The 25,624-nt window shown below is 40.4% G+C and overlaps 1 protein-coding gene across 1 annotated transcript; it reads right to left on the bottom strand.

Moving 5' to 3' along the window:
* Positions 1-10,811: 10,811 nt before the first annotated feature.
* On the bottom strand, positions 10,812-11,507 carry tmem125a (transmembrane protein 125a; the record flags this gene model as incomplete). Its single annotated transcript, XM_084309850.1, has 1 exon — positions 10,812-11,507. The coding sequence occupies one exon, from the start codon at positions 11,505-11,507 to the stop codon at positions 10,812-10,814; it is 696 nt and encodes a 231-aa protein (XP_084165976.1).
* Between the last annotated feature and the right edge of the window lie 14,117 nt (positions 11,508-25,624).

Raw genomic sequence — 25,624 nt, 5'->3', positions numbered from 1 at the left:
CTCCTTGTGACAACTTGTAGTCAATTAAATATGCATCCCATATCTGTAGATACTATATCTGTACATACCTGCTGGCCAGTATGACTTTGTACTTTGTGCTCCCCTATCCGTGTGTTGTCCTACTGTCCTATTCTCTGAATGTACTGTCTTGTCCTGCTGTGCCTTTTTGTATTTGTGTATTTTATATTAGGACATTGATTTTAAGCTTTGATTGTACAGCACTTTGGTTGGCTCTTGTGCTTTTAAATGTGCTATATAAATAAATTACTTGACTTTGACTTGACTTACCATATAGTGTCTTTATACCTGTATCACTGTACATATTATTACTACAACTCTGTAGATACATCTGATTAGCTATTAAAATATTTTATACCAAGTTTAATCACCTGTACATTGTATATTACTATTGCACTTTACTATTACATTTACAGTCTGGTTGGATGTCATCCGTCTTTTTGTTGTACTGTATTTGTGCTGTATAATTAGAGATGTTCCGATACCATTTTTCCCTTTCCGATCCGATTCCGATACCTAAGCTTTGGGTATCGGCCGATACCGATATTTATCCGATACCAGTGCATACATAAACAAATAAAAATAAAAAAATTATTATATAAATTATACTTTTTTTTTTTTTTTTTTTTTTTTTACAGATACTGTTATACTGTTTTTTTAGTCATAACTAGAAAGTAATGGTATTTATTCAACAACAGGTGATTGTATAGATTTGTATTAGTATTATTAATCAATGAGTATGGGCTGCAGCACTGCAGATATACCCTACTCCAATGATCCACACGGACATTAAACGGTGTTGCACTCGCTACTCAGTGGCTCTGCAGATATACCCTATTCAGTCTGTAAGCTAGTGGGAGATAGAACGTTCATGTTGTGATTTTTGATGCAAAATAAATATTCAACATTCTCTTTTGAAACTCCGCCTCAGACTCTTATCCTTTGGCACTTGCTGTACTTTGCTTGCAGGTCTGCAGCCATTATTGCTGGATTATGTGAATAGCACCAACTTTAGACACAGTAACGTTATCAAGCTAAGCTAACTGACCTAGCTCGTCTTCCCGCATTGACATTTGATAACGTTAGTAATAGTCAGCTAACGCTAGTCAGTAGCTACTTATACAATTCACCGTGGGTGCATTATTGTTGATAGCCGGTCACGGACGGTGTTAGGTCCTGGAGAAAGGACAGGCGATAATCTGATTTGATGTAACGTTAAAGTGGATGTTGTTCCAACTAGCTATCTTTCCAGCTAATGCTATCATAACACCAGCAAAACACATCCCGTCCGAGCTCCCCGTCACACCAGCACTGTCGGGGACAATGGCATTTAAGAAAGTGTATCTGCTGTTAAAATGACACAGCATTTAACTTTAAAACATGTTCATTTTATAATCCTCACTCTCCGCAGGACTCGGCAGGAGATAAATTACATCATGGGATCGGAGGCTACAATTCACGTGTACTTGCCGATACCGATACCAGCATTTTAGGCAGTATCGGCGGCATTTCCGATACTGGTATCGGTATCGGAACAACTCTATGTATAATGACAATATATTTTATCTAATCCTATCTAAAACATCTTTATCTACTTCCCATTTTGCTGGGGACCCCCTGGAACTCCCTCAAGGACCCCTGGGTGTCCTCGGACCCCACTTTGAGAACCACTGTCATAGAGTGCATGTGTATGCGTGTTTGTGTGTGTGGAATTGTCTGTGTATCATAGTGTGTGTGTGCAGAATTGTTTGTGCGTCATAGAGTTGAGGCAAAGGCATCCTGTGGGGATAGGGTGACACAAGACCTTTTTCATAGAAGCACGGCCCAGACCAAGAGGCAGGCAGGCTTTGCAAAGACAATGCTGTCCCTTTAATTGACTGAAAGTACATGCAACTCAAATATACTGTATTGACTGAAATTAAATATCTTCAGAGGACTTTCAGCAGCACCCTTCACTCTTAAAGGAACATGGCAACATTGCACATGGAACATGGCACAAATTAATGGAAGTGGATACGGACCAGCTAGCCTGTAAGCACATTTCCCACAATGTTGGTGTGTTCCTTTAAAGTTCTGCTTTTCTTTGGTGGCAATCAGCTCTCCATTGGCCGGCTGGCTGTGGGAAACTGAGGTTTGTAGTCCTTTTCTCTACAGTTCCCTGTGGGAAACTGGGGTTTGTAGTCCTTTTCTCTACAGTTCCCTGTGGGAAACTGGGGTTTGTAGTCCTTTTCTCTACAGCTCACTCTGGGAAACTGGGGGTTGTTGTCCGTTTCTCTATAGTTCCCTGTGGGAAACTGGTGTTTGTAGTCCTTTCTCTATAGTTCCCTGTGGGAAACTGGTGTTTGTAGTCCTTTCTCTACAGCTCCCTGTGGGAAACTGGGGTTTGTAGTCCTTTTCTCTACAGCCCCCTGCCACATACACACCCCTCAGCTCAGACATGTGGGGAAGGCTGAGCAGCCATGCAGTGATGACTCAACATCACTGACCAACTCCTCTGGCTGGACCACCAGGATCAAAGGGCCTCTGACCACAGCCTTTTAGCCTGAGAACCTCCTGCTCCAGCTACTCCTGGAAATACAGCAGCACAGAGAGCTTAGGGAATTAATGTAATAATAATAATAATAAATCAAATATTTATAGCGCCTTTCGGGAAACCCAAGGTCGCTTCACAGTCAAGAGGGCTAGGGAAAGGGGGCAATAGGGGGAAAGGGGGGGGGGGGGGTTGAGGGCAGGTAAAGGGATAATGAAACCTAATCTAAACTAACTAATGGGGAAAAGTCTTGGTGAAAAGGTGCGTTTTGAGAGCTGTTTTGAAGGAGATGCAGAACTTGACTGGGAGCCAGTGGAGGTGGATGCGGGTGGGGGTGATGTGCTGCCAGGGCTTGGTGTGAGTGAGAATGTAAATGGTAAATGGCTGCATTTATATAGTGCTTTACAATTTGTTCCTCACATTTTACCCATTCACTCACACATTCACACACCGACGGCGGAGGCAACCATGCCAAGTTGTTCATCGGGAGCAGTTAGGGGTTAAGTGTCTTGCTCAAGGAGCGGGAATCGAACCAGGAACCTCCGGATTACCAGACGACTGCTCTACCTCCCAAGCCACTGTCACCTAGGCTCTTCGATCTTCAGTCACTACTTCATTCTGAGAAGGCCACCACGATTCCTGCTTTGGCTTCCACACACTCTCCTGTGCTCATCAATGGGAGGCTCACTCACAGACAGTGGTTAGAGGCAGAATTTTGCGCTGACGTTAAAAGCTGCAGAGAAGGCAACTTCTGGGAAATTAGCAAGAGTCAGTTTACCTGCCCAGCAGAAATAGAGCAAGCTCTGCATCACTTCTCAAGCCCATGCAGTGCAACAAAGGTCTCCCACAGACACCTAATTTGCATATATCGCCAGGATAGACATCACACATTGGATGATGCCAGATTCAACATTTTTGTATCATTATGTTGACACATAACACAATGAACTTTTTACAGAAGGGATTGTGGCTAGGTCTTTTTATCATCCCATAAATCAGGAAACGCTGTCTACAGTTATACAATTTTTTTGTATAAATGTACTATAAATCAGGCTATGAATGATATATCAACAAACCCCTTTGTAAAAAAAAAATAAAAAGATGCAGGGTATAGATAGGAAGACATTTGGAAAGTATGGTGTGTGTAATAGGTTCTAGGGAAATGGGACATTTCATCTCTTGCGTGTAAGAAATTTTTTTTGGGGAAAACGCCCTCAAAGTAGGCTACTGTATTGTAATTGTGATCTATGGACACAATCAGACACAATTAAGTAAAATAAACAATTAATTGTGTTTTCGATATTTTATTGTCACTCGTTTGAAATAAGACATGTTAACGAAGCAAAATATAACAAAATCTCAATATCGTAAAAAAAAAAACTGCAAGTTTCACCATTTACTCCACTCTTCCAAGCCTAGAGCTTCACAACTCCTTCTCCTGGACATATCTGATGCCTTGAGAACAGAGAGAGACTGCAAGAAAGCATTTTCCTGAAGTTATTCCTAGTTGAGAATCCTCAAAATACTCATTCATCTCGCTAAAGTATTTTTTTCTCTATGGATATGTCTTTGACTTATCTTTGTGAAGATGTAACATTTCAGTATGCAAACCTGCCCGTTCTTCCTCCAACCTCGTACCGTCTGCTCTCGTCTTTAAGCAGTTCTCCCTCTACTGTGTCTGAGAGACGAGAGGTTCTCTTCTTCCAGGCTCTTCTACTGGACTTCTCCTTGGCTTCAAACCTCTCCTCCAGGCTTACCAGGTCGGCACCCACTCCAGCTTCCTGGCAGCCAGCTCATCTTCTAGCTTTCCCTGGACTTCTCTTAGGCAGGAGAGTGTCTCTCTCCACTGCTTCTCCAATATATCCACTCGTCTGTTGGGCCTTCTGGGTTCCTGCTGAACTGAGATGAGCACTTTGGGGACTTAACCAGCTGTGTTATGAAAGAAACACTGGGCCAAACCCTCACCCCCGTAGCCACACCATGTTGACTGGTGCCACAGGACAGGAAGGCCCCATAGGTCAGGGTCTCTGTAGTACTCACACCAGATCTCATACATTGTCTGACATCTACCCGTCTCCCTTAGGACAAACAGTTGTGCCCTCACACATCTTTCTTCTTGCTGGATGCATTTTCTTCCATTCCTTCCAAGGCTTTGGATGATGGGCCTTTTCCAGTGCCCCTTCCAGCTGGGGAGTGACTGAGACATAATCACCATTTCTTTCCAGAAACCACACCCCAAAGCTCGAAGCAAACAGAACACACCAATGCTGCTCTATTACCTCTGCCCTCCTGCTGTGTACCAGTTCCAACTATTTGGCCACTCGGTCTGCTAGGCAGTGCCGTGCCCGCATTCTCCACCATATCTAGTCCCCCGTGGGGGGAAACAGGAAAACACCATTTTCAGAGCAAAAACACGGCACAGACCAAGCAGGAAGACCTGAAGTTATACAGTGAAATATCTTCAGAGGTGTTCCAGCAGCACCTCTGGCTTCTCCCTTCATTTTCCCTGGGGTGTGTGCTGTAGTCCTTTTCCTCTCCCTGTGGCGGAGGCCCCAGTCTGCCACAATGTGTATGTGTGTGTGTGTGTGTGTATGTGTGAGTGTGTGTTGTGAAGGTAGTGTATGTGCAGAATACATTGTCAAAATGTATGTGTATGCATGTGTGTGCATATGTGTGTGTCTGTGTGTATGTCTGTATATATGTGTGTGTGTATATGTGTGTGTGTGTGTATATATATATATATATATGTGTGTGTGTGTGTATATATATATGTCTGTGTATATGTGTGTGTGTGTGTGTATATGTGTGTGTGTATGTGTATATATATATATATATATATATGTGTGTGTGTGTGTGTGTGTGTGTGTGTGTGTGTGTGTGTGTGTGTGTGTGTGTGTGTGTGTGTGTGTGTTGTGAGCCGTGCTTGCCACTGCCAGCCCCTGCAGGTCACAAGCGTTGCGCATTGTTGCTGCACTTGGCTGTCTGTCATCCGAACAACAATGGCTGACTCTGTGACCCCCTTTGTCTCAAGGCAATAGGCTCTGCATATGCACAGGCCGATAAGACTCACCGTCTCTCCCTCAACACACGCTCACATTCTCTCTCTCTCACACACACACACACACACACACTCACGTTATCTTTCTCTCTCTCACACACGCTCACTTTCTCTTTCTCTTTCACACATGCTCACATTCTCTCTCTCACACACTCATTCTCTCTCACACAAACACGCATTCTCTCTCTCACACACCCACATTCTCTCTCTCTCTCTCTATCTCTCTCTCACACACACTCATGCTCTCTTTCTCTCACTCACACACTCTTGCTCTCTCTCTCATTCTCGCACACACACACACACACACTCATTCGCTCTCTCACACACTCATGCACTCTCGCTCTTTCTCTCACACACACTCATTCTCTCTCTATCGCTCTCTCTCTCTCTCTCTCTCTCTCTCACACACACATAGAAATGACAACAGTGTAAGGCCTTTTACTTGACTTGACAAAATGGCAAGACAATGTGGGTAACGACTGGGTTTGGGTCATGAGAAACAGTACTGCCAGTAACTTCCCTTCAGTGGCTCCTCTGTAGCTTAGGCTGAATTTAAATGTTAACTCTGTTACACTGTTCCGTCAGGGTCTAAACGGGGAGGGGCCTAAAGATTAGTGAAGGGGAAACGTGGCTGGTTTGATCCCCTTTCTGGCAGGAGTCTTGATTAATGACCATCCTGAAGCTGCCCTTCAAAGGACCATATCACGTCTTTTACACATGTGACTTTCAAGTCATTCTTGCCTTGATACCAAAAAGTTGTACTTTTCTTATTTTTTTCAACTTTCGCTGTTAATTGAAAAGTTATTTCCCACATTTTCCCCACTGCCACAGGCTTCCAGTGTATCTGAACATGTGACTTAAACACCTGATAAATCCATGTCACCATAGTAGCCACATCCGACTAAAATGTACTGTTACAGTATGTGTCACTTGTTCTCTCAGGTTGTGCCATTGGGCCATTGTATCTGAGAAGAATGAAGAATTCATCTTCCTCCTTTTTCGACAGCAAAATTAAGGCACAACGGAGCAAAAAAATTTTCTGTATGAAAACAAGAATGACTTGGAACCCACATGTTAAAAAGACCGGTATGGTCCTTTAGGCTGTGATCACATTGGACACCTTTTTGAACTTGCCTTTTTTCTATGGTTTTCAATGGTTTTGTCGCAACAGGCCCGCGTCTCCTCCAAACTTGGGCTTTTCCGGGCGTTTTGAGTTGAAAAAGTTTCAACTTTAGCCGCGGAACGCAGCAACGTCAATGTCACCATCTTGTCGATGGACCAGTCAAATCAACAGAGGGGAGGGATTACAAATCTGAGGTATCTGAAGAGAAATCGATAGCTAAACAAACCAATCAATAATGGAGGAGATGCTAATTTTGTCAGTTTCCAACACACTTTGTTTGTACAGGTCTTACCACAACCGAGATATGAACAGCAACGCCTGGAGGGCTGTGAGTAGTAATGTATATAACTTATGTAATGTTAGCTGAGGTAGCAACAGTAATCAGTAGTAATATGTAACTTGTTAGCTGAGGCAGCAACGGTATCAGTGGTATTGCTAGTTGTGCCCTGTGCACTTTCGATTATCTATGTAAACCACCACGCCTCGCAAGAAAAAGGCATCCAATGTGATCCCAGCCTTAAACTACAACATCTGCTCCTGTGTAGATGTGGCAGAGGGAAAAAGAGAAAGGCAGAAATCCAATGAACACACATCAAAACTAGGTCTCTCGTGCCTTTTGTAAACCGAACCATAAACAGAATGTGAAATCAGGATTATCGACTCACCAATCGCTACGAATGACAAAGTGTATTGATGGTCTGTACTGACACTGACACATAACTCATCATTTGATGAATAATTTAGTTTGGTAAAAGCAGAACTTCCACAGGTTCGTTGAATTACATGATTTTGCTTCTTTGATGTGTTGGTTGCAATTGCGCTGTGCTATTTCTCCCCCTCTGCTCTGGTGGAGGGTAAGGAACCACTGTCTGTGTGTAGGCCTACAGTGTCTGAGCGGCAATACATCTGCTGGATTCAAGGGTTTCATTGCAAACAAAGAAACGGAAAAACTACATCCATTTTAAAGAAAACAATGTTAGCTGATGTTCATTGCACAATATATCCAAAGTACAGACATCCTCAACAATGTAACTACCATATTTCATGAACAAATAATTTCATCACAGCTCTATAATAATGAGTTTTGTTAATAATGTTCTTTTGCAGGAGTACTCACATTTTACAGATGGTGGATGTCTTAATTTGAAACTCTTCAAGTGTACATTTCAAACCACATTCTCCAGGTTAGGACATACCCTACGGTAGATCCATTTACAGTACAAAGGTGTACCGCACTTGTATTTTCCTTTGCAATTTTATGTTAAGACGCATGTCTCACATTGTGCACATGGCTGATTCATAGAAATAACTAGTGCTCACAGCTTTCATCTGTAAATGACATGTCTGTCATTTTCAGTGCATGTGTTCGGAATTTCAGTGCATGTGTGCAGAGCTCCAGTTCCCCAATCTACTGTATAAACATCCTCGACAAATAATAAGAAAAAACATACAATGTATAAAATATTTTCAACTAGTCTTTTGCGTTGGCTTTTTTTGTTGTTGCATCAGCTAATTGGAGAGAGTGAAGATTAAATATCAAGTCGAAAGAAATCCTGCATCAAAGGTTATTCAACCATTTTATGTTGGCTTTTTCTCAGTTCAGAATCAATTAAATTAAATGTGAGAGTGTTGTAAATCTTTAAAATTACATTTTGTATTCATCATCTGTTAGTTGATTCAACTTCTGTTCAGTGGATTCAACAAACCAAAAAAGCCAATGCAAAAAAAGGTTACTTGAAAATACAAGTTTAGACAACTCGTCACTTTTTACAGTGTAATTGTCATCGATCAAGGCTTTTCCTAATTTGCAATGCAGCGTGCTGCATGCAAATGACTATGGGCTTCTTTATCACACGCCTGCACGCCAGGCACCTCTTTCATGTCCCCACGTGAAGTCGGCAGCTCGTGCAGAGCTGCATGGCGCAGATCTGGGGACCTTTTCATGTCAGGTTCAGGGTTTATAAATAACAACCAAGATGTGGATTTCTTCATAGTTTCACTTCTGAGACGCTTCCTATAAACGAGGCCCCCTGGGACTGGGTTTACCAAGTCTCAGTTCTAATAACATCCCTATTGTAATGAAAGTCAAAGGACGGGCTGATCGTAGGGACAGGATTAGTGACTGATTTGTTAAAGTTGTTTGTTAGCGTAAACCCTTTGGTGAATGAGTTATTTTTTCTCTTCTTCTTCTTCTTCTTCTTCTTCTTCTTCTTCTTCTTCTTCTTCTTCTTCTTCTTCTTCTTCTTCTTCTTCTTCTTCTTCTTCTTCTTCTTCTTCTTCTTCTTCTTCTTCTTCTTCTTCTTCTTCTTCTTCTTCAGAATCCTGTCATGTGATCATCATCGTTAGAATGCTCAGGTCTCATAATTATGATCGTGCCGCTTTGATCTCGGTTAACCCTTTCACCGCCACACGACAGAAGGTTAACCCTTTCAGTACCACACTACAGAAGGATAACCATTTCACTACCATTTCCCGGTTAACCGTCTGTAATGTGGTAGTGAAAGGGTTAAACAAGGAAGAAGGGCTCGGTCAATTGTTTCCTCTAGCTTTTTCTCTAAAGTCGTTAACAAGGTAGGAGCTTATCAGAATATGTGCTTACACACCCCTTCAACCTGCACCTGGCTTAAGATGCTTTCAGAAAACGAAAGCCCTGATGACATTTCCCAACAATTAAGACAATACTGTGATAATGCGTCAACGAAACATTCAGCCAAACATTAAAAAGTGCCTTGATTACATTTTTTTTGTTTTAACTTTTGCAAATTCTCCACCAGTGATGCTTTGTGTTAATAATGTCTATAGGCAGCTGACAGTTTCACTGGTCGTTCTCTGAGTTGTATATGAAGTAAAAAAAATAAAAGAGGTCTCCTAATACCTATCAAAGTGCATGAATCGCATAGTAAACTCTGGGAATCAAGGTGTTTGTTTTCACGTATTCAACTGATTCAACTGAAGTCACCTACGTTGTCCACTCTGTTGGCCGTTCTCTGTGTTTTTTTGTAAAGAGGTTTACCGGTACAGTATATCATAAAATAACATAGGCCATTAAGTGGAAACGTTTATCCAAAGTGTCTTCTAGTACCTTGAGTGCATACATGTTCAGCATGGCGTCACCAGCGGGAATGTTTATCACAGAAGATACGGTAGTGTCACCAGCGGCTATGTTTATAGGTACCGTACAATGCTCAAAGGGATCACTAAACCAGCCCAACTGAAATGTAGTTGGAATTGTCATATTGGCTTAACCATTTATGTGTAAGGTGTGATGCAATTTATTTTTGAGATAATGCATGATCACTTTCAGTTTTAAGTCAGAATAGAATAGAATAAAAATACTTTTATTATCCCGTGGGAAATTTGACACTGCAAATCGCTCAACATTTAAACATTTAGACAGAAAAGGTCACGAATTAGAATAATAAAACAAATCAAATCAAGTTGCCTAGGATAAGAGTAGAGTAAAATAGAATAAAAATGGAATAAAATATACAGTAAATAAATACAGTAAAAATATAATGAGGTCTACAGTAGGTGTAGTATTGCACAGTGCTGTTTTGAACTAAGTCCAGGAAGATGGTAACTGCCACTCTGTGCTCAGTGATGCAGTGAGGCCAAATAGAAATTCCTCTAATCTGGTTGTTGGTCCCTTTTAAGAGATTATTAGGGTGCATGTAAACATGGCCACTGATTAATATATTGATCTCTTGTAAACACCTCAACCGGGCTATAGTAAATCAACTTCCAACTTTAACCCCATCTGAATAAAACTTCAAATGTAGCATGGGTTGGTGGATACCGTTGTATCGATTTCCCTTCAGGCCATCTCAGCTGCAAAAAATGCTCATGTCCAGGGCAACCTATAAAACATGAAGGCTTTTACGCACAAAACCGCCTTTTACTCATAACTTTAGCCAAATGTTCTTTTCTTTTCTGAATCATAACATGGGACGGTGGTTGTCATTAATGTATGGATACTGAACCCACCCTATGAAGATACAATCATTAGCAGTGTTCGATTCACACTTTTAATTCCTTCATCATTTTGGTCCATCATTAATATATGTCATTCCATCTCATAACTCTCATATGAGGTTGGCCAGGCTGGAGGTCGTCTCTCTCCGAGCCTGGTGGTCCATGTGTCCGGAGACGGTGAAGATGTTCATGGCCCTGTCCATCAACCTCCGTCCCTGCCTGGTTCTCTCTACCAGGACCACCACAGCGCTGTACATCCCCACCCCCAGCACCGCAGCCCCGCCTCCGGCCAGCAGCACCACCCCAGAGATGTACATGTCATTCAGGGCCTGGCCTGGCTTCGGCATGTGGTTGACCAGGGCTAGTCTTAGCAGAACAGCCCCACAAATGAGCAAGGAAAACCCTGTGACGAAGACCACGAGAAGGTCCGATAAACCTCCGCTCTTCAGCATGTCAATCCGCCGCCGGCTTCGGACACAGTTCATGTCCTGCACGGCCGAGCTGAGCAGCTGTTTGAGCAGGACTCCCAGGGCTAGCAGACAGAGGGCTGTGCCCGCTCCGAGGCGCCACTCGCTGGAGACGCTGGTGGTGGTAGAGAGGAGGCCAACGCCCCCCAACCCGCAGCCCAGGATCAGGAGCACCGCCACAGAGTAGCACAGCAGAGACTTCCCTGGCTCCCGGAACCACCACAGTTCAACCTGCTCCTCCAGGATGCTGTGCTGGATCTGTGCTGGATCCGCTTGGCCGGGGACGGGACCAGGGTCCCTGGGGCCCTGCAAAGGGTGAAAGTCCTCCAGCTCGGGCATCTTGCTGCCACGCCCAATCTGCCAGATAAAGCCACCCGATCCACGGAGGGTCCTAGAAGAGGTTCAGAATCCACTTGTGCTCCAGGCAAGGATGGAACTGTCTAACCTGTAGCAAAGATGTTTCAGTCCAGATTAGTGCAAAGTCTTCCCCACTAACCAGAAATGGGATGGGTATAGACTCACTGGACTAGTGCCCAGAATTTTTATGTTCCATCGCCGATTGAAGATTAGCTTGATATCTCTTCAATACAATCTGTATGTATATAGCCCGTTTAGAATGAGATCATACTGGATCCAAGATATCCTTTCTGCAGGTAGGGATAAGGCTGTTAGTGTTACCACAACAGAAGATCCCGGAAGCTCCAGAACACTGGAGACCACACTGGCACCACCAGTGATACTCACATTGATTGCTTTCGCAGTAGCCCAGTTCAATCAACTTGGATATATAGTCCCTTAAAAGCAGATCATAGGCCTTTTAGCATAATGCAGGTTATATCCTTGGATCTTTCACTGGCTTCGAGGCCCGAAAGTGGGTCACGGCCTCCTTACTGCATCTGAGGGAAGCATGGCCCGTCCCTGTCATCAGACCACTGCTGCAGAATAGCCACAGTTACCTGGAAGAAAGAAGAGAGACATATGCTGAATTTAGTCAATCAGAAAATGTGGGTTTCAACACGTCTTGCTGATCTAAGACCAGATTGACTCGTAATAAAGTGACGAGGTTATTTAGCCTGAGTAGTGATCCTAGATCAGTAGGGGGGAAAGAGATGTCCCCCCCCACTAAGAACAATGCAAATGTCAATGTTAAATACATATTTGTATATGCATAATAATAATAATAATAATAATAATAATAATAATAATAATAATAATAATAATAATAATAATAATAATAATAATAATAATAATAATAATAATAATAATAATAATAATAATAATAATAATAATAATAATAATAATAATAATAATAATAATAATAATAATAATAATAATAATAATAAAAATAATAGTAATAATAATAATAAATACGAGAATATTTGTATCATTAACAATTACATTTCACATTTATAGTGATTCAATGAGGCATTGTGATGTCCTAAAATAAATAAAAGCACTACAAAAACACTGCAAATGGCAGTGAATAAATCAATAAGTAAATACAAACTAAACTTAATTGCGCGGATATAGCTATAGTGGAATTGAATGGAGACATTATGCTCTCGGCACATCCCATTCCTTTCATGTAGCCTATATATTTGCCATTTTGTATTAATAGTCCATATACCATCTTGTTCTTTATTATAATTTTTTATTGTTATTGTTATTTTTTACCTTGCTTAGTGTGCACATTGTAAGAGCCAGTGGAGAAACATTTCACTGCTCATCTTACTGATGATATGGTGTTGCATGTGACTAGGGCTGACCCCTATTAGTCGATTAGTCGACTAATCGGTCGAAAGGAGCCGTAGTCCGACTGCCAACCTCTTAGTCGAATACACATTTTTTTATTTATTTTTTTATCATTCTTTCCAAAAGAAAAGAGGCCTAGAAGCGTGGCTAACACTAATGGCAGTGGCACGCATACCAGAGGCTAACTGCCTATGAAAACAGGCACAGAGGCACTGAAAGAGGATTTCACCCATCTAATGAACACACTAGACTAGACAAATATCAAGATGTATCCATCAGTGGACCAATTGCATGCTTTTGCAGAGGACAAGAAGCCTTCAGTCGACTCCTTCAGACATTAAGCACCCCCCACAGCCCAAATGGAATGATAAATAAAAAAATAAAAAATATCCCCCCTTTTTTTTGGGTCGACTAATAGTCGACTAATGGCACATTTTGGCCAATCATAGTCGACTATCCAAATCCTTAGTCGGGGACAGCCCTACATGTGACAAATAAAACCTTGAACTTGCACGTGGACTTGAACATCAATCATGTAAATTGAACCATGCCATCCAATAATCAGTGATCAATCACACTATTTAAAAGGGCCAAGTCTGCACCCCTACACACGCATCTACTGCTGCTGGAATATATCGCTAATCGTGTGCTGAGGAGGGAGTGGAGAGTGATGAGTACCTAGTGGGACGCTTCAGGCTTCCTGTCCTGGATGGAATCATATAACTGGTCACACAATACATCCAATTCCCATATACTGAACTGAACTGTCAAGAAAGGATTCTATGCCATTATCTGCCCAACATCATAATTGACTGCATGCATGTGCACATCAAGGCACCCTCCCCAGATGCGTTTCCATATCTCAACAGAAAGCAATACCACTCACAAATTCAGGTGCATAAGAATGCACATTAAATTTAAGAATCAGTGGCATTCTTCATTCAGGGGAGCGCAGCTGTAGACACTTTGGCTGTTTAAGAAACATTTTCACTCAGATTCAGATTCAGACAACTTTATTGATCCCGCGTGGGGCAATTCATATTTGTAGCTTCACGAGTAACAAAAACAACAAAAACAAAAACATCTCAATGACAGCACAGCAACAACAACATTCCATGCAATACACAATCCAGTAAAAGTAAAAACAGACAACTAAGTGTAAAAGGCTACTTAAAATGACTGTCTGTGTTTAAGTCTGATAGCCGAGGGTACAAAAGATTTGAACGGTTGGTCCTACTTGGTGGAACGTCATAACGGCGGCCAGAAGGCAACAGTGAAAACCGCTGAGACAGAGCGTGGAGAGGTTGATTTGTGATGCTTGTCCCCTTCTTGACCACCTGGTCCGTTCAGAGAGAACATACAGTAGGTCTCTCTGTTTTACTCAGATTATTTTGGAGCACTTTCACAATATACTGTAGGCTGTTCCTATCTTTAATAGATAGGCCACTGAACCAGCAGATAAAAGAAAAAGTTAAGAGACTTTCAATAAAATAACTATAAAAAGTTGCTAATCTGGAACATCCAAACTAGTTTGGACTGTGGGGGGAAACCCCCAGCAACCCACAGCCGACCCCCAGCAACCTTTTCTATCTCTCATTATCACTATGCAAATGGTTCTGACTACAAAACCAGTCGCTGACAGAATAAACAATGCCCATGCAGAAATGAACACACACGCACACGCACATGCACATGCACACACACACACACACACACACACACACACACACACACACACACACACACACACACACACATCACACACATGCATGCACGTACATGTGGACACAAAGCAAAGAGTGCACAAACAAAACACAGGCACGCTAAATTAAGCATTTAATGTATGCATGTAAGCCCTCATTCTTTGTCACGCACACACATGCGCACACTAACTCACACGCAAAATGCAACATTTAAACCGTGCATATGAACTATTTATCTCTCTCTCGCTGTCATACACACACATACACACACACACACACAGTAAAAGAGAAGGTACAAAACCACACACAAAATCAAAGAATTTGCATTTGCAAGAATTATCTACTTACACACACACACACACACACACACACACACACACACGCACACACACACACACACACACGCACACGCACACACACATAGGATAACAGGTAAACAGACAACACCCTCACAAAATATACACGTATACACACACACATTTCATACGCATTCACATACACAACCATATTTTACACATGCACACACACACACACACACACACACACACACACACACAGACACACACACACACACATGTACGCACATGCATATACATACACACACACACACACACACACAGACACACACACACACACATGTACGCACATGCATATACATACACACACACACGTCACACGTCTCTCCAACCCTCAAGGTTATGGCCTGTCGACAGCTTGTCTTTAAAAACCCGCCAGCGCTGCCTCTATTACTATCAAAGTCAGCAGTGTGTGGCGCGGTACACACACAATACCCACTGACAGGAGTTATTATAGCCTTTGTGGGTCTTACTAATGCAAACACAGAGAAAGGTCCACCTTATGTACAATAACCAGTGTTTCTATTTCTCCAACTATGTAGTGAGACAGTGGAGTTGTGAAAACTCCCAGTGGACTGAAACCACTTGTTTCAATGCAACTGAAATTGGTTTGAGTATAGTCTTGAAAAGAGGAGTGATCTGGCTTATTTCAACATAAAAACATCAACTAGTCGCTTCAAGGTCCTCGACCTGGCATTATCTCACAGCGAAGGGAACGGCTCCCGCCTACCTCCGGTCAATGGTCTCTAACTACACACCCTCAAGACCCCTCCGCTCTACATCCTCCGGCCGCCTCAGACCCACTCCTATCCGAGCTCCGGGAGGGTCATCAAATGGTGGAACGAACTTCCCACCACAGTCAGGACAGTCGAATAATGACCAATCTTTCCCTGTCGACTAAAAACACACTTCTTCAATCAATATCTGAATTATATATTTTTTTTCATAAATAACCTTCTGCACTCTTCCTACTATAGTAACATGTATTTTACTACGCACTTGATTGTTCACTGTTGAAGTATACCCTTCCTGCTGACTTGTCGTACAGAACTTGTAAGTCGCTTTGGATAAAAGCGTTAAATGACTAAATGTAAATGTAAACTAATTATAGCCGGACCCGGATACATGCCAGTGGGGAATCGTGATATATGTATGATTAATGTAAACAACTATGTGTACCGTATATCCTGTCTAACGTACAGTGCTACTTGATGCACTACAGTACTGTACACAGCTACTGGCTAGCAAAGGTTAAGCTATACTAAAGCACCACAACCACCCACCGACACAAGCCTGTGTGCAAAAGAAAGCCATTGCTATAAAATGTACAATGAACTGATACACATTACATAATTGCATGGCCTGCTGGTGCTAATGTTAGCAGCTAGCATCCATCACCATCACTAACATTATGCTTTATTTATATTATTTGTATTTAACCAGGCAGGTCAATTTACAATGACGGCCTGGCGAGAGGACAAAATGGCCTCTCGAAGGGTGACAAAAAACAAAACAAAAAAAATAGGTAAGAGACAGACGATACATACATTAGGGGAGGTAAGGGAAATAATTAAAACACACACCAAACAACCGAATAAAATTACAAGGTATGTAATACATGAAGCAGAACAGACAACTAGACAATTCCGCGTGGGGAAATTGTGAAAGTGTGTGTGATGCCTGTGCACCGCCGGCCAACGGGAGAGGGTCTGTATTGTCTCTGTATTGTCTCTTTCCACAGCAAACCGGTAGGCAAGGCACCTGTTCAGTAGTGTTCAGTACTGTTTCAAGATGCACAATGAGATCTTCTGAGAGAATTGTTGAATAGATACACAAATGTTCTAGAATGTTTGATTATGACATCATACTGTGACATCACAAATGTTCTAGAATGTTTACTTATGACTTCATACTGTGACATCACAAATGTTCTAGAATGTTCTATTATGACATCATACTGTGACATCACAAATGTTCTAGAATGTTCTATTATGACATCATACTGTGACACAACGGAACATGTTTGAGTCTATTTGAATAAAAAAAAATTAACAATTTATTTATCCTTTATTTATCTAAGAGTCCCATTGCGATACAAGATCTCTTCTTCCAGGGAGTCCTGACCAACACGGCACACAACAAGTTTCAACATAAAACAGGGCATTAAACAAAAAACATACAATTCAAATATAAATACAGAAGGTCATTTGTGCAGTGGCAAGGAGCATAATCACATCAACAATAGCATCAGGTAAAACAGTTACAATTCATGAAGGGCTAATCGTAGCATACCTTTAAAAGCATCATCAAGCAATAATATAAATAATATGTTTGGTAAGGCTGTCCCCGAAGCCTGTTTTTGGGACGTTCGAACCTTCGTTTTTAATTAAAAAAAGATATATAAAAAAATAAATTTATAAATTTTTTCTTTTTTTTTATCCTCAAACTAAATCCTCAATTTGAATAAAGTGATTCAAACTTCGTCAGGGTTTTTCGAACGGATGCTCGAACCTTCATTTTTTATTAATTATTTTTTATTAAAAAATAAAATTTAGATCATTATTTATTTTTTTATCCTCAAACTAAATCCTCAATTTGAATAAAGTGATTAATCTGATTAAATTAGTCTTTTTTCTTTCATTAAATCAACTTTCCAGCCCCCTGTCAACTGTCAAATGATGTCAACTGTCAACCTGAATTAACATTCAGTATTCAATATTGTCTGATTCAATATTAACATTCAGTATTCAAGTAGAACAGCTAGCTAGCCGTTGTGGACACTCACCTTTCCACAGCAAAACGGTAGGAAAGGCACCTTGGTCTAGAAATGCAGGCTTCAATCTATGTTGTTTAGTCTATCTGTTCAGTACTGTTCAGTACTGTTTCAAGATGCACAATGAGATCTTCTGAGAGAATTGTTGAATATCTACACAAATGTTCTAGAATGTTATATTATGACATCATTCTGTGCCATCACAAATGTTCTAGAATGTTCTATTATGACATCATACTGTGACATCACAACGGAACATGTTTGAGTGCCATTTGAATAATATAAATAATATGTTTGGTAAGGCTGTCCCCGAAGCCTGTTTTTGGGATTCAAACTTCGTCAGGGTTCTTCGAACAGAGTTTTTTTTAAAGATACATTTTTTGGCGTTTTATCGCTTTAATTTCTACTGGGCAGTCCAGTAGTTAGAGATAGAGGAGGAATGGGAGACAGAGTGGGGGGAAGACATTCGGCAAATAACGGGAATCGAACCCGGTCGGCCGTGTCGCGGCTGAGCGCGCTATGTGGTTCGCCACTGGGGCGCCCCGAACCTTTGTTTTTTATATATAAAAAAATAAAAAAGATTAGGTAGCACTTTATAATAACACCCTGTTATAATACATTTATAAGGTATTTGTAGATAATTAACTAATCATGAACAAACCATTTATATACATTCATAAATGATTATTAAATCATTTATAACTATATTTGTATACCATTTACAAAGTATTTATAACGCATTAGTGGATAATGAACTAATCATGAACAAAACCATTTACAACTGATTAGTACATCATTTGTAAATGTACTTGTTTAAAATTCGATCTGTTGGTAACTTTTTTCCACATGATCAACCTTATTTGTTCATTATTAGTGCAACATTTAATAATGATATCTAATGTGTAGTAACACATTTGTAGATGCTTTGAAAAATGGATATGAAAAAACTACTATACATCCATTTATTTGTTCATGTTCAACAAATGATTTGTTAGACATTCATAAAAGATCTATAAATCATTTGCAGATGCTATTGTGCGCCCTAATCTAAAGTGTACACTATTCATCATTAACAAATGTGTAATACAGTTTGTTCATTATTTGTTGACTTTCAACTCACCTGTTATGAACGATCTGGCTTTTATGAATACAGACACGAGGCAAAGACCAGACTTGTCTTTTCATTTTTAACAAATGATTTGTTAGACATTCATGAAACATCTATAAATCATTTGCAGATGCTATTGTGTGCCCTAATCTAAAGTGAACACTATTCATCATTAACAAATGTGTAATGCAGTTTGTTCATTATTTGTTGACTTTTTCATCACATGTTATAAATGTTCTAGACAGCTTTCGGATCCACCCTTCTTTGTGACATCAAACAGTGACAGAATTAGGACTATAGATAAATGCAATTGTATTAACACAAACAAAGCAAAGCAAAATACCAATACACATTGTTTATTTATTATTTATTTAAAAGAAAATGTGTATCTTTTGACACTCCTCACATCTTTTGACACTTTCTCTACTGTGTGGATTATTTTATGACTAACTAAAAGACTAAATGCTTCGTAACAGTCCTCATATTGACATGGTTTCTCTCCTGTGTAGACTCTTCTCTTCTGACTATCTGTATTGTACTTTTCTGATGTCATGAAGTATTCGGCCTAGGGGACCATGACAATGTTTTCTAGCAAGCCACTCAATGATGCCAGGTGGTCTTCAAGTGACTGCTCTGTGTGGTTCCCCCTGAGTCTCCACACCTCTGAATCTCCACACCTCTCCCTATGTTCTCCAGGCCCCAGCCATCCTGTGTTTCGGGGAAAATGGCAAAACAAGAAAGAAGAGATTGACATTGATTCAGAAACATTTATGATGTGAGCAGAAATTGGAGGTAATTCATTTTCATTAATCATGGTTGAATATACTGCATCCATATTTTTCCAAAATGGTGACATGGTTTGAATGAATGAATGAAAACTTTATTTAACAGATTGCAGAATGGGTACAATACAGTACGGCTCAATACATACAATTGTTAAGGGGATGCAGACCAGAGAAATACGTTTGTCTTGTTTACATCAGGGTCCCCCATTTTCAATTCATAGTGACATTTATGACATACACAACATACATGACACCAGACATTTATGGCATAGGGACATACATGACATACAGGTATATAGTACTGTTACATTTGTGACATACATGATGTGCAAATATACAGTACTGTTTATGGTTATGATGACCAGCTTAATCATTTGCAATGGCATTAGTTAATAGAAAGGTACAGGCTACTTGCCTTTCTTTTATGTCTGAAGTGACTCTCATCGATCACAACAAAGTGTCTTCTCCCCCCATGCACTGTCCTTTTCTTCTTCTCAACTTCTCCATCGCCTTCACGCAGGCCTGTCTCGAGGCCATGTTTAGACGAAGAGTCTCAACAGAAACCGCGGAAGTCGTCTTGCGGTCTCACTTTTAATTTTGCGTTTAGACTAGTGTTTTGGGAGGGAATTATTCGTGCAGACGAGGCTGTAAAAGTCTATAGTCGACTCGAGACGACGGAGCCCCGCTAACCCATACGCTACACTGCCTCAGGTAGTTGAGACAACCAAGCGTGCTGTGAAGACCCGCCCTACTCTTTCTCTGATTCGCAGACTGTGGGTGGGGGAATGTGATTGGACCAAAGCAGAGTCACTCACAGGGGGAATGTGATTGGACCAAAGCAGAGTCACTCACAGCCAGTGGCTCCAGTCACTAGATGTGATAGCCGCTGGACTGATTCTTGTGTATTTAAAAGTACTGCCAATGTGGTGATCTCCGTGGATAGAATCAGACATGCTTGTTCGCTTTGTTTACGCTTCTAGGCTACTGGCGTATGCCTGTGACTTTTACAGCCTCGTCTGCACAAAGAATTCCCTCCCAAAACACTAGTCTAAACGCAAAATTAAAAGTGAGACCGCAAGACGACTTCCGCGGTTTCTGTTGAGACTTTCCGTCTAAACATGGCCTCGAGACAGGCCTGCATGAAGGCGATGGAGAAGTTGAGAAGAAGAAAAGGACAGTGCATGGGGGGAGAAGACACTTTGTTGTGATCGATGAGAGTCACTTCAGACATAAAAGAAAGGCAAGTAGCCTGTACCTTTCTATTAACCAATGCCATTGCAAATGATTAAGCTGGTCATCATAACCATAAACAGTACTGTATATTTGCATATCATGTATGTCACAAATGTAACAGTACTATATACCTGTATGTCATGTATGTCCCTATGCCATAAATGTCTGATGTCATGTATGTTGTGTATGTCATAAATCAAGTTTCAAGTTCAAGTTTCTTTAATAGTTGTCATACAGAAGTACAGAATACTTTCATACAAAATGCTTCTTACTGTTACGCTCCAGAGACTGTGCTAGACAAGATAGTATCAAATAACATAGTATAGCATGTAAATTAGAAGTAGAAAATGAGGTCACAGTGTTCAGTATAGACATATGTACAATGTTCGATGCAGAATAGACGTAACTGAGTTACCATATAATATACAATACTATGCAGTGTACTAATGTACAATACTAGTGCAAAGCAGAAATGGGATTTACAATTTAGGTACAATTTAGGTACAATTTACAGTAAGGTGTACGAGTTGTAGTGCAATCCTTCATCAATAAATATAAAGTGTGGGGAGTGGGTGCTACAGTGTGTTTGTTTAAAGTGAGTGTGTGCTATAAAGTGTGGGGAGTGGGTGCTACAGTGTGTTTGTTTAAAGTGAGTGTGTGCGTGTGGATGTGTGTGCTATGTGTGTTTGATGGTTGTTGTAGTGTTCATTGTTCGTTGAGCAGCCTGATGGCCTGGGGATAGAAGCTTCTTCTGAGTCTTTCTGTGCTCGCCTTGAGACTCCGGTATCGCTTGCCTGACCGCAGCAGTTCAAAGAGGCAGTTGTTCGGGTGACTGGAATCTTTAATGATTCTCTTAGCCTTGCCCCTGCACCGCTTGTTGTAAATGTTCTGGAGGGTGGGGAGCCCCCCTCCAATTGTGCGTTCGGCTGAACGTGTCACTCTTTGTAGTCTGCTTCGGTCTTGTGCAGTGCTATTCCCAAACCAGGAGGTGATGTTGCCAGTCAGGATGCTCTCTATTGTACATGAGTAGAAGTTCTTAAGGATCTTCTGACTGACTTGAAACTTCCTTAGGCGCCTGAGGAAGTAGAGGCGTTGTCGTGCCTTCTTCACAACACTGTCAATGTGTGTGGTCCATGTCAAGTCCTCGGATATGTAGGCTCCGAGGTACTTAAAGCTGTTCACTCTCTTCAAATGTCACTATGAATTGAAAATGGGGGACCCTGATGTAAACAAGACAAACGTCTTTCTCTGGTCTGCATCCCCTTAACAATTGTATGTATTGAGCCGTACTGTATTGTACCCATTCTGCAATCTGTTAAATAAAGTTTTCATTCATTCATTCAAACCATGTCACCATTTTGGAAAAATATGGATGCAGTATATTCAACCATGATTAATGAAAATGAATTACCTCCAATTTCTGCTCACATCATAAATGTTTCTGAATCAATGTCAATCTCTTCTTTCTTGTTTTGCCATTTTCCCTGAAACACAGGATGGCTGGGGCCTGGAGAACATAAGGAGAGGTGTGGAGACTCAGAGGTGTGGAGACTCAGGGGGAACCACACAGAGCAGTCACTTGAAGACCACCTGGCATCATTGAGTGGCTTGCTAGAAAACATTGTCATGGTCCCCTAGGCAGAATACTTCATTGACATCAGAAAAGTACAATACAGATAGTCAGAAGAGAAGAGTCTACACAGGAGAGAAACCATGTCAATATGAGGACTGTTACAAAGCATTTAGTCTTTTAGTTAGTCATAAAATAATCCACACAGTAGAGAAAGTGTCAAAAGATGTGAGGAGTGTCAAAAGATACACATTTTCTTTTAAATAAATAATAAATAAACAATGTGTATTGGTATTTTGCTTTGCTTTGTTTGTGTTAATACAATTGCATTTATCTATAGTCCTAATTCTGTCACTGTTTGATGTCACAAAGAAGGGTGGATCCGAAAGCTGTCTAGAACATTTATAACATGTGATGAAAAAGTCAACAAATAATGAACAAACTGTATTACACATTTGTTAATGATGAATAGTGTTCACTTTAGATTAGGGCACACAATAGCATCTGCAAATGATTTATAGATGTTTCATGAATGTCCAACAAATCATTTGTTAAACATGAAAAGACAAGTCTGGTCTTTGCCTCGTGTCTGTATTCATAAAAGCCAGATCGTTCATAACAGGTGAGTTGAAAGTCAACAAATAATGAACAAACTGTATTACACATTTGTTAATGATGAATAGTGTTCACTTTAGATTAGGTCGCACAATAGCATCTGCAAATGATTTATAGATCTTTTATGAATGTCTAACAAATCATTTGTTGAACATGAATAAATAAATGGAGGTATAGTAGTTTTTTCATATCCATTTTTCAAAGCATCTACAAATGTGTTACTACACATTAGATATCATTATTAAATGTTGCACTAATAATGAACAAATAAGGTTGATCATGTGGAAAAAAGTTACCAACAGATCGAATTTTAAACGAGTACATTTACAAATGATGTACTAATCAGTTGTAAATGGTTTTGTTCATGATTAGTTCATTATCCACTAATGCGTTATAAATACTTTGTAAATGGTATACAAATATAGTTATAAACGATTTAATAATCATTTATGAATGTATATAAATGGTTTGTTCATGATTAGTTAATTATCTACAAATACCTTATAAATGTATTATAACAGGGTGCTACCAAAGATTATAATATTTTTTTATTTCAAAATCTTTATCCTCAAACTAAATTCTCAATTTGAATAAAGTGATTCAAACTTCGTCAGGGTTTTTCGAACGGACGCTCGAACCTTAGTTTTTAATTAAAAAAAATTCTAAATTTTAGCATTTTTTATTTTTTTTACATTTCTATAACCTTTATTTACCCAGGGCAAGCAAGTAAGAACAAATTCTGATTTTATTTATTGTCAAAAGTATGCATAATGTTGTGTTAATTCCACAACAAGAGATACGTAATGTTAATTACCTGAAATTATTCCGTTTTTGGGGGGGCGAAACCCTGCATATATCGGTATCGGTTGATATCGGTATCGGAAATTAAGAGTTGGACAATATCGGTATATTGGTATCGGTAAAAAAGCCAATATCGAGCATCCCTAGAAGGAATGGTAAAAAAATCAGATTTTAGCTAGAGTGGAGAACCCATTCGTGTCTATGTGGAGCATGACCGTTTAAAGTCGATTTGTAGCCAAACGGTGCCGTGAAACTTTCCAAGAAGTAATAGCAACTCGAGTTGGACCAAGCCGGTCGTTTTGATCCCTTACACGTGTATGTGGTGCGAAAGCTCTGGGAGGAGTTAGCGGACAAAAATCGGCGGAATAAAGAATAAAAAATAGTATAGATTACAATAGTGTGGGTGGTCAGTTAAACAGTTAAAAGGCTGGGTGACAGTTGCAGGTGTGTGTAAACAACTCTGCAATATGTCTAATTTACCGAACGTGAAACATGTTTATGTAACGATCACAGTGGCTTACTGTAGCTACTGGTCATAAACAAGGCTTTTTCTAACGATCGGATTTTCAGGGTAATACTACGATTCGGACTTATTGCATAACAGGTCCTATCTTGCGATCTATGGAAAAAGACTGGATTCTTTTGGAAATGGGCGATTTTCAGCGTGTAATAAACTACAAACTACAGTGTATAGAAACGAACGCCTTTTTACATGTTGTACTGCAAACAGTGTCTGTCAAATGAGCCATACTATTTTCCCCATAGCTATAATATAGAATATACAAATAGCTCCGCAAAGATCAGGCTTTCTTAATTTCAATGAGTTAAAAGTACTGTAGTGAGGGGTTACATTTTTCCATTTTCAAAGGACAAACTAGTTGGGAGCAGCAAATTGGAAGGAGGATTGACCAAAGGAAGTGTTAACACAGGGAATTCTTTTTTTCATGTCATGCTATCATACAGAATATGCTGTTGATCAGATGCACTGGTCTGGTCAGTACACTGCAACACTCACGCATGCCTGTTTCACTCACTCACTCACTCACTCACTCACTCACTCACTCACTCACTCACTCACTCACTCACTCACTCACTCACTCACTCACTCACTCACTCACTCACTCACTCACTCACTCACTCACTCACTCACTCACTCACTCAGTAAGCGACTGAGACTTGTATAAAAATAAACAGTGTAAACAAAGGTGCAGATGAGGGTCTGTACGTAGGCCCTATCGGTTATAATATACAGTATATGTTACAATAAATATAGGCAATATAGGCAATATAAATCAATTTAATCTGAATATATACTGAATATATACTATGAGTAAAATACACACACACACGCAGGGAGAGAGGAGGCATGGACATAAGGTGTGAAATACAGAGAAGGTAATTACTATGAGGATAGGGATGGTGTTTATTGGCTACATGCTGTTCTGAATCCTCCTCATATCCTGGACCTGGCACACGTGTGCGTGTGTGTGTGTGTGTGTGTGTGTGTGTGTGTGTGTGTGTGTGTGTGTGTGTGTGTGTGTGTGTGTAAATTGTGTGTCTGCCTGTATGTATGTGTGTGTGTGTGTGTGTGTGTGTGTGTGTGTGTGTGTGTGTGTGTGTGTGTGTGTGTGTGTGTGTGTGTGTGTGTGTGTGTGTGTGTGTGTGTGTGTGTTTGTGATGTGAAGTATGTGTGTGTGGAAATTGTATATCTGCCTGTATGTGGCAGGATGAGGGCTATATGACAGCACTCTAGCTGCAAG

This window comes from Notolepis coatsorum (assembly GCF_963971535.1).
Source record: "Notolepis coatsorum genome assembly, chromosome: 3".
Classification (NCBI taxonomy): domain Eukaryota; kingdom Metazoa; phylum Chordata; class Actinopteri; order Aulopiformes; family Paralepididae; genus Notolepis; species Notolepis coatsorum.
This window is presented reverse-complemented; position numbering and strand designations above follow the sequence as displayed.